The 10,524-nt window shown below is 43.4% G+C and overlaps 1 protein-coding gene across 1 annotated transcript; it reads left to right on the forward strand.

Moving 5' to 3' along the window:
* Positions 1-2,911: 2,911 nt before the first annotated feature.
* Positions 2,912-7,717, forward strand: LOC115853310 (AN1-type zinc finger protein 3-like). Its single transcript, XM_060287853.1, has 2 exons — positions 2,912-2,972; positions 5,224-7,717. The coding sequence occupies exons 1-2, from the start codon at positions 2,912-2,914 to the stop codon at positions 5,793-5,795; spliced, it is 633 nt and encodes a 210-aa protein (XP_060143836.1). The 3' UTR covers positions 5,796-7,717.
* The last annotated feature ends 2,807 nt before the right edge of the window (positions 7,718-10,524 follow it).

Raw genomic sequence — 10,524 nt, forward strand, 5'->3', positions numbered from 1 at the left:
AGCTGGACAATGTGTATGTAAGACAAGGAAATATTGCAGTCACAAAAGTCCTGAAAGCCATATTTGAAACAGACAAAGGCAGTGGGCTAGCCACGGTGACAAGGGCTCTGGTCTGAAGGGCAATCTTCAGGCTGACCGTGTTGGCCTTGCTCCAGCTGACTGACTTCTCATCACATTCCTCCACATCCAATCATGCTCTGACCCTTTTCCTTCATTCATTCAGTCAGCAAATTTTTATTGACTACTTAGTTTGTATCAGGCATTTTCTTAGACACTGTGGTTACAGTGCTAAACCAAATAGACTCAATCGCTCGAGTAAGTTACAGTTTTGTAGAAGGGGCAGAAAAATGATCACGTGTTTAGTGCCATGAAAAATTAGATACAGGATACTATGTGGTACACAGTGATAAAGAATGCATGCTTGGAGGGATATGAAAGGCTTCCCAGAGAAATTGACCAATTCAGCCCTAGTGTTTACAGAGGGAGAAATCAAGGATGTTTAAGCTTCTCCACTTCTCATCTCTAAGCCTTCTCTAAGAACCTTCTGAGTTTCTCCGTCTTTAACTTCTCAACAGTGGAGTGCTCTGAGGTTCCGTTCTCAGACCTCGTTTCTTTTTCACCTACACTCGCTTTCTTAGTGATCTCATTCATCCTTGAAACTTTAAATATTATCAAAATATTGATATCTCCTAAATTATGTCTCTTTCCTGAACTCCAGATTTTTATTCCAGCTATGTACTGGAATAAAAATCTGGAGTTCAGGAAAGAGACATAATTGGCATCACCACTTGAATACCTAGTAGTCCTCTCAAAATCTTAATATGCCCCAAACTGAGATACTTATATGTTCCTCCTCCCTCAATCTGTGCATCTTTTCAATCTTATCCACCTCAATAAATGAGAATTCCATCCTTCCAGAGGCTCCTGCCAAAAATATTGGAATTATCCTCTCTCTCACACTTAGTCTATTAGTCAATACTGTCAGATCTACCATCATTATTTACACAGAATCTGATCACTTCTCACCACTTCCACTGCTACCACCTGAGTCCAAGCACTATCATGTTTCACCTTGGCGATTGCAGTGGCCTCTTAACTGGCCTCGTCCTCTAATGTCCATCCCAAAATAGCAGCCAAAGGATGCTGCCAAAATGTCACCCACTCCTCTGTTCAGAATGTCCAAGTTTCCATATCTCACTCAGAGGACTAGATCCTTAACACGACCTATAATTTCCCCCATAATCTCACATCTCCTTCACCCATTTCCTCTCTGACTTCCTCTCCTACAGACACTTGTTCACCTCCAACCCACTAGACACGTTCCTGCCTTAGAACCTTTTCACTTTATTTCCACAGCCTTGAATCCTTTTCACCCAGATGTCAGCTTGACTTGTTCTCCCACCTCCTTCAAGTTTGTCTCGAAGTTCAATTCCTTCGTAAGGCCTTTCTTTGGATCATTTTTAAGCTAATTTTCATCCCCACCCTCAATGACACTTGCCCACGCCCCTTCTCTGCTTCACTCTACCGCATAGTACTTATCTAACATTATGTACAGATCTATGTCCATATCAATCCATATCAATATCTCTTCTCTCTTCCTCACTAGAGTGTTGTACCAGAGCAGGGATTTTTGATCCTTTTGATCATATCCTTTGATCCTTTTTGATTATATCCCTAATGGAAAGAACAGTGTCTAGCACATAAGGGTACAATTAATATTTGTGGGTGAGGGACTTTCTCTCCTTTCCTACTCACGTCCCAGACAATATCCTTCTCTCCAAGGCTAGTCCTCTGTTCTGACCCTGCCAGTCTTGCCCAGAACCTTGCTCTCCCAAGAATCTCTCCTGTCCAGTGATTCTGTGACCCTGACTCTGTTCAAGTTTTCCCCATCCTAGTGTAAACAAACAGGGAAATAAAAATCTCTTTCTCCCTGTTACCCTTCTAAGCAATCATTCTCTTTTCTCTCTTTACTCACTGCCAAACCACCCGATAGATTTTTTTAAGGAAGGAAGAAATCTATAGTCCATGCCCCAACTTCCTACTCTGTTATGGTTCCCTCACAGTCTGACTCCTGACATTATCATACCACTAAAATTACTCTCTAAGGGTCACCATGACATGCCAAATCCAATAGCCTTTTTCATAGTTCTTAATTTTGTTTCACCCTGGAGAATTGGATGTTCAGTGATCTTGAGTGTTCTGAACATCTGAAAAATAAATTTCGAAAATAATTAATTCAGTTCACTTCCATTTTGTAAGCCAAAGTGCCACAGAGATCCTTGAAGAGATCATTCTTCCTTGGCTTCTGCGAAGCATCTTTGTTCTCCTCCTAGCCCTCTGGGCTTCTCTTCTTTGTATCCTCTGGATCCTAACTACAGATGTTGCCCAAGCATCTGTTCTTGGTCTTCATCTTTTCTTTGTACCCTCTTCCTTGATAATCAGATAGTCAAGGACTGTACTTTCATATCTGACCTCTTTCTTAAACCTCTGGTACACATTTCTAGCTGCCTCTATACCTCTCTCTGGACATTCCATTGACACCTCAAACTCAAATATTTTCAAAACTGATGTCATTATCTTTCCTCAAACCTGTTCTTTCTTCATGTTTCCTATTCATGATTAATAATACTTCTCTTTCTTCCAGTCAACAAATTCAGAAATCTCAGGCTTAGAGTTGATTCTTTCCTGCTTCACATCTGGGGCCAACATTATCTGTTCTACCTTTATCATATGGCCTACAACTGCCAACTCTTTTCCATCCATTCTGCCACTACTCTAGTTCTGATCTCTATTATGTCTCTGGCAAAACTGCAAAGTCTTTTAGATTAGCCTCCTTGTCTGTCCTTCTCCCAACTCAATTTACACAATCTTATCAGATCAGTCTTCCTGAAACAAAGATCTGGCTGGGACAATGCCTGGCTTAAAAGCCATTATTGACAATTCATTGCTGACAAGTTCAATTCTACCTGCTGGTATCCAACATCTTCATAATGTAGATCTGTATACTTATTGGGAAAGAAGTTGCTTGTTGGTATCTAAAAGCAGATCAAGAATTTGTATTCTCAAAACATCAGGCTACTTATTGAGCTCACTCCCATGCTTAACTCTCTGCCTGGTAAAGGAAACTCATTTCTTTTAGGTCACATGGAATATTTATCTTCATCCTCCTATGAACTTCCAGCCTCAGTCAGATGCCAAGTTCTAGCTCTCTCATCTGTTTTGGAGTTTTGTGAGGCAGGATTAATGTCCCTAGGACCTGGCATGCTAATTGGAAGACACAATTTCCTTTTCATCAAAAGATTACCCTCTGAGTGTCCACTTTTATCTGGGTCAAGGGCACAGAAAGCACTCTTGTTTTTACATGTACTTTCAACCATCATCTTGTAAACTTGCTTTGAAAGACAAGCTCTTATGGGGTCTGAAAAGTGGACATATGCAATGATTTCTCAGTCACTCCACATAACAATTTATCAGATATGGCCTCTGATGTTCTTTAATGGTTAATGTCTATAACTGAGATTTAGAGCCATCAGCTCTGCTATTTCACCACTGTTTCTTTAAGCTGTCAAAGTCCCAATGGTAATAACCTTAACACAACTTACCACTAATGTTTCTGTTATCAAAGTATGCTGTTTTGGCATAAAAAAATCATATTACTTGGGAATTCCCTGGAGGTCTAGTGGTTAGGACTCCACACTTCATTGCTGGGGACCTGGGTTCAATCCCTGGCCAGGGAACTAAGATCCCACAAGCCATGCGGCACGGCCAAAAAAAAAAAAATCACATTAGTTTCTACCCACAGCTGTGATTTTCAGGAATAGGTATAGAATATGTATGTGGAAAGGAGAGGTTGAATGAGAAGGAGAATAGGTTGGTAAAAAAGTGGGGAAGGAGAAGATAATGTTAATTATTTTAGGATTCCTGAAATACTCAACATTGGGAAAAATTTCTATTTTGCATATTGGAACACAAGGTCTTAACCTCCAAGAGACATCTATTTTAATAATAAAAGGCAAACAAAAATATAAATTCAAACAGAGATTTAAATCCCCTTATAACTTTGCCATGAGTGGAAAAACTGAGAGTCAAGCAGTGGAATTAGTACGTACCAACATTGGCAAAGGAGCTAGAGGGGACCTTTACAGAAAACACGGTGATGCACGTTAGGACAGTAGGAGTGCTGTCCTTAGATTTTATTCACTTTTATAACAAACATAAAAAGGGGGACTCGGAGGCAATTGACAAAGCCAACAATTCTCTTGTGATGGTTCCCAACACACTGAAACAGAGAAAGGAAAAGTCATCTGATCCATATGTTTTGAGTTACCTGGCCCATCTAAGTTTCATGCCTCTCCAGCTGAGAATATGAATAATCTTGACAAATTTACATAGATCCTGCCAACAGATACCTGTTGATGGTTCTGACAAAGACTCTCTTCTTAACCAAACTTTAGTCAGGCCCCCTGAGCCCTCTTCTCTAGACGCTTCAACCTTGGCCCCCATCCTCGCTAGGCCTCCACAGCCCAGTTTTAGCAAGAATCCTTCCAGGTCAGTTTAGTGAGAATACCTGACCCTTGATATATGATTTTCCTTGAGTTCCAATCAAATTCCTCGTCCCCAACCTCCATATCTAACCACCCTGGTCTACCTTCAGTAAGAATCCTGTTAAAGGGGTTTAGCAAGCATCTACCCTTGATATCGCCCTTGATAACTCCATTATTCAGTGGATGGAGTAATTTTCCATCCACTGACCCCCTTCCCTCTGCTCCTTGGCTATAAATCGCGCAGGAACAATCCACTTGTTCTTGCTGTGTTAGAAACTGAGTACATAGAGCTGGGTGTTGCTCTGGTGGGTAGAGCTCAGTAAAACTTTAATCTGCTTGACTGCTGATGGGTGGGGCTGGGTTCCCTCCCTGTTGGTTGTTTGGCATGAGGTGACCCAGCACTGCAGGCTGCAGGCTCTTTGGTGGGGCGAATGGCAGACTTCGGGAGGGATTGTGCCAAGGAGTACTTCCCACAACTTCTGCTGCCAGTGTCCTTGTCTCCGTGGTGAGCCACAGCCACCCCCTGCCTCTGCAGGAGACTCTCCAACACTACCAGTTAGTTGTGATTCCTGTTCTCTCACAAGAGGGAGTGAGCGCATGTCTTTCTACTCTGCCATCTTGAACCAATCTCCTCAAGACTGAGATTTTCAAAGTCAGTGGACCCACACCAAATAACAAGATTTTCAAAAGAAACAACCAGACGATGATTCCGCTCCAAGTACAAGTAACAGCCAATCAGATTTATTTTCCGAAGAGACCACCAGTGACAACAGCAATACCTCGATAACCACGCCAACTCTTAGTCCCAGCCAGCAGCCGCTTCCGACAGAACTGAATGTAACTTCACCAAGTAAAGAGGAGTGTGGGCCATGCACAGATACAGCTCATGTCTCGTTAATCACACCAATCAAAAGATCCTGTGGTACAGATTCACAGTCTGAGAATGAGGCTTCGCCAGTGAAACGGCCACGACTACTGGAGAATACTGAACGACCCGAGGAAACCAGCCGATCTAAACAGAAAAGCCGACGTCGGTGCTTCCAGTGCCAAACCAAACTGGAGCTGGTGCAGCAGGAACTGGGATCGTGCCGCTGCGGTTACGTGTTCTGTATGTTGCATCGCCTCCCCGAGCAGCATGACTGTACGTTTGACCACATGGGCCGTGGCCGAGAGGAAGCCATCATGAAAATGGTGAAACTGGACCGGAAAGTGGGGCGCTCTTGCCAGCGCATTGGGGAAGGGTGCTCCTGAAGGCCGGCTTGGCCGCTACGTGACGCTGTTCTTAGTTCACTAATGTTAGCCTTATTTAGGACAAAGTCAGCCAGACACCTTGTACTGGGCACGCGTCAGACTACAGCCAGTCCGTTTCCTTTCCTTAGCCAGCCATCCTGGTACTGTAGTTTAGGGGTTGATGGTGGTTGAAATTGATTTCTGGCTGGTTATTAAGGTGCCTGCTAGCCATTGTATAAAATTAAAACATGAAGAATATTTTTTTTTGAGCATGGCTAGTGGATTTAAAACAACACATACCTGTCACTGCTGGAGTCAAACTTACAAAAAGCCTTAAGTGGAAAGTGTTCCAGACGGAGACTCTGAGTCAATAGAGGAGGAGAAGCTGGTGTTCAAGTCCCCACGACGCACATGGCTTTGCCGGAATCTCTGGTTAGTGTTCGGCCTTCACCTCTTCACTATCCTTAGTCCCAGTAGCCAGGATACCTGATGGCCACGCGTGCCCGGGCCACGGGAGGCTGTTGAGATTGGCCCCGTGGCTGGGCTGGGTGGTGGCCTCGCTCTCCCACTGAGCAGGAAATGGGGGTGGGGACAGGTTAAGAAAATTTACCTGACTTGCTATGAAAAAACTCTCTCATCACACGAGAAGAGAAACAGTAACCTCACTTTGAAAATCAGCTCCACTCAAGCCTAGTCCACGAATGAGAACCACCTTTTCTACACAGGACCCTTGGTCACGAGAAGTGCCCGCGGGCGCGCCCTGACCCACGGGCTCTGGTTTGCCGTTTGCCGAGTGCAGGGATCTGGCAGTGGATCAAATAAGGCTAATTGCAGCACCGCAGCTGTGGCCTCCAAACTGGCCTCTGCAGCTAGGTTTCTAGATTGGAAGTTTTTTAAAAAGATGTTTCACAGCCAGCAGGAATCAATAGAAGAGCTGGGAGCTGCCTGCAGCTCCGTCCCTTCCAGCAGGAGCCTGCTCAGCCCCTCCAAGGCCAAGGGGACGATGCCTTGGCCTCGCCTCTCATGTCTGTGCAGCCCCACAGTCCAAGGGCGACCAGTCCACTTCTACCACATAGCAAGTTTAGTAAGGGGGGGGGGCAGCATATGTCACAGGGACAGAGGTTCGTGGCCATGGCCTAGCTTGAGAGACACACTCGCTCAGGCAGGTGCAGGGAGGGCCTGTTTCTCAGCGTGTTTCTCTTCAGAGAGGAGTTGAGTGGAGGCAGGAGCTCAGGCCCAGTGGGGATGGGTGGAGATGGGCCTGTTTGCCAGTGTTAGGAAATCATCACCGATCAGGTGTGGGGGGTGGGTAGACAGGAGAAAGATGCCCTTGAAAGCCTGAGCAGGGGTGAATGGCCCCAGAGCCCCATCTGATCCAGGCCGGTGAGGGTCGGAGGCTCCTGCAGAGGCAGTTTGGATCTGCCCGCACACAGGCTACTGGAATAGTTTAACCCAGCAACTTACCCTTTTATACCACAGCAAGTGTTTGCTCAACTCTGTCTGCAAATTAACAGTTAATACCTGCAACTACAAATCTTTTTGGTCCGAAATACTGAAATAGGAAATCACGCTCTTCCCCGCCTCCTCTCCCACCCTACCCCCACCAGAGTGGAATCCGCTGCAAAATCTCCAGCCTTAATTCTTGCTTCAGGACCCAGACCGGCGTCTTGCTCTAGGGCAGCCCAGGGCAGAGGGGCCAGGTCTGCCCACGTTTACCACTGTTACCAAGCCACGGCCCTCTGGCCAGTACCTGGCCATCCTCAGTGATGCGGCCCACCTCGGCCCCCCACCAAGCTCTGATCGTGAAGAGGCCACAGGCACCCTTCCGGCCCTCCTCAGGCCCCACCGGCTGCTGCTTCCCGGCGGCAGCGATGGGAAGCAGGCTCTCTGGGGAGCCCGGCCACACACGGGGCTCGCAGCCCATGGTCACTTCCTGATGGTAGAGCTGGGGGTGCGGTGGGAGGGCTTGTTCCCCGGCAGTATCTGTTCTGTGAAGTTTGTTAAATGTAAGGAAAGCTTAAATTCTTGTATCTTTAAAAGAGAAAATCTTATTTAACCCTTTTGTGTTCTAGATTTACTTACACACATAGCCTAGAGCTCAGTTTTAGTTTTAACATTGTGAAAATATTAAAAGAATCTTGTAACTTTATTCTTTTTTCTCCTGCTGAAAAAAAAAAATTAAACCAATCGTATGAAAAAAAAAAAAAAAAAGAAACTGAGTACAGTTCTATACTGGGGTTTCTCTTCCCTGCTGTAACAGTTCCCGAATAAAATCTGTTCTTACTGCTTTAAACTACTGTCAGGTGCTGGTTCTCTTAACAGTTTCCACCTTTTGGGCAGAGCATCCCATGCTGCTTACAGTCATCCAAGCTTATGAAGTTCTAAATGATAGATCTCTAATTGGAATTAACTAAAGTTCACTTTCATCTTGGAAACAAAAATATGCCACTCAAGTCCATTAGGAGACTGTCACAAAACAGCATGAATTCTTTAAGTTTAGGGGCCAGTGTTTTGTGTGATAAGAATATAAAACCTCTAAGCTGAACACATTCGTCAAAACTTCTGAGCAGTTCAATGCCCTCCCCTATTAAAAAGAATATCTGAGCATTCTGAGTAAAGTTTGGTTATTACTGGATTTGACTTCATGAGGTGAGAGAAGGAAAGAAAGCCTGGAAGTTAGGTGAGGAAATGCACTAAATTTATCCATGGGACTTGCATGATGAACTTTAGAGCAGGAGGAAAATGAATGGTCTCAATATAGGAGGCTCTGTAGCTCCTTTTACGTCTGATGCTAGAAAAGCTGCTGCCTCCACATTTTCTACTCCTTTTCTTCGGCATAATGTGAAGTAGAGGGTCAGGGGACACACTTGTGGCCTCTAATGGCCAGATAATGGACCACAATAAAAGTTATGTGTCCCCAGCTGAAGGTGAAGACATATAATGGTTGACAAGATCCATTATCTAACTATTAGAACCTAGAGCAAAAAGAGACAATTATTAAATCAAAGCAAAAAAATCCATTTTCACTTATTCAAGAAAAAAGATTTTTTTCTTATGTGTTGTGCATTTTTCTACAAATACCATTTTTATCTCCAAATAATAATGCCAATAGTAACTGCAGCTAATGTTTATTGAGCACTTACAACATGCTAATTGCCTTGGTAAAGAGCGTGATCTGTGGAGTCAGATTCCCCAGGTTCAAACCTTTGCACTCACAATTACTTGGAAGAAGTTAACCCTTCCATGTCTCAGTTTTCTGTTATGTAAAATGATGATAATATTAGAACATGTGTCATATGATCACCAAGTATGGCATATATTACAGAGCCAATAAATGCTAGGTATTATTAATGTTGCTGATGTGATATTTTCATTGTTGATGTGAATATATAGTATTTATATTATTTAGATCTCTTATTAGCTCTATTTGATAAATAAAGAAATATAGAGGATAAAGTGAGATATTTAATCTGGAAATTTGTAAATGGATTTTAAAGGTTGTTTGGCCCCTTGAAAGAAACTGAAAAATATTTTTTTATGTGCATTTTGGTGGGTGAGAGGATTCATGGTTTCAACAGGTTCTCAAAAGAGCCCCTGACTCTCAAAATTTTAAGCGTCCATGCTAAACTAAATTTCATGTATCATTTCAGCTATCAGTTGATGTAGGGTGATTACAAAGCAAACATATTTTATTTATCTATTTTTTATAAATTTTATTTATTTTTGGCTGTGTTGGGTCTTCGTTGCTGCGTGTGGGCTTTCTCTAGTTGCAGCGAGCGGGGGCTACTCTTCATTGTGGTGGGTGTGCTTCTCATTGCGGTGGCTTCTCTTGTTGCAGAGCACAGGCTCTAGGTGCACAGGCTTCAGTAGTCGTGGCACGAGGGCTCAGTAGTTGTAGCTTGCAGGCTCTAGAGCACAGGCTCAGTAGTTGTGGCACACGGACTTAGTTGCTCCGCAGCATGTGGGATCTTCCCAGACCAGGGATCGAACCCGTGTCCCCTGCATTGGCAGGCGGATTCTTAACCACTGTGCCACCAGGGAAGTCCCAGCAAATATATTTTAAAATTATATCTTCTCTTTTGAATTATCTTTTTAAAAATTATAGAAAATCAAATAATAAAAAGCAATATCAGATACATATTCTGTGTGCTGAGTGCCAAAATAGGCACATATGTGCCACAATACAGTTGCCTGTTTTCCTTCTTGTTCTTGAGAGAACATTTGAAAGGGACAAAACCAGTTCAGTTACAAAGGTGGAAAGCTGTGGTTTTAGTGTCTTGGTAATTGTTCCTTAGCAATCAATAAATACATCTTTAGCCATTTTATTTGGCCTTTTGGGACCCCTGAAATTTGAGGTGAGATTCCCAAGAACATAATGGTATCATGATATCAACAACCCCCTTTTAATGCACTGGAAAAAGGATCTACTCCAGTTCCCTTTTTCCCCCTTTGGATATAGCTGTGCAGGCTCAGTCCCTATTCAATTAATATGGGAATGTTGGTGACACTAAACCACTTAAAGTAGATTTGTGGCCCAGGAAAATTTTTTAAATAGCGTCATTATAATTTTTTTTAAAATCACTCATTTTCATGGAGAAAAATTATATAGCACAGTGGTTAAGAGCGCATACTCTAAGATGGACGATAAGGGTTCAAATCCCAGCTCTTACTAGCTATGCTGTGCATATTACAAGCTGTGCAACCATGGGCAAATTAATTTACCTATCTCTGTATCAGCTTTCTTATCTGT

Source organism: Globicephala melas, chromosome 18, assembly GCF_963455315.2.
Source record: "Globicephala melas chromosome 18, mGloMel1.2, whole genome shotgun sequence".
Classification (NCBI taxonomy): Eukaryota; Metazoa; Chordata; class Mammalia; order Artiodactyla; family Delphinidae; genus Globicephala; species Globicephala melas.

Coding starts and splice junctions, on each gene's coding strand:
- LOC115853310 (XM_060287853.1), top strand. CDS start 2,912: ATGCCTGGCTTAAAAGCCATTATTGACAATTCATTGCTGACAAGTTCA. Junction 2,973..5,223: donor AAGTTCAATTCTACCTGCTG/GTATCCAACATC, acceptor CCAAATAACAAG/ATTTTCAAAAGAAACAACCA.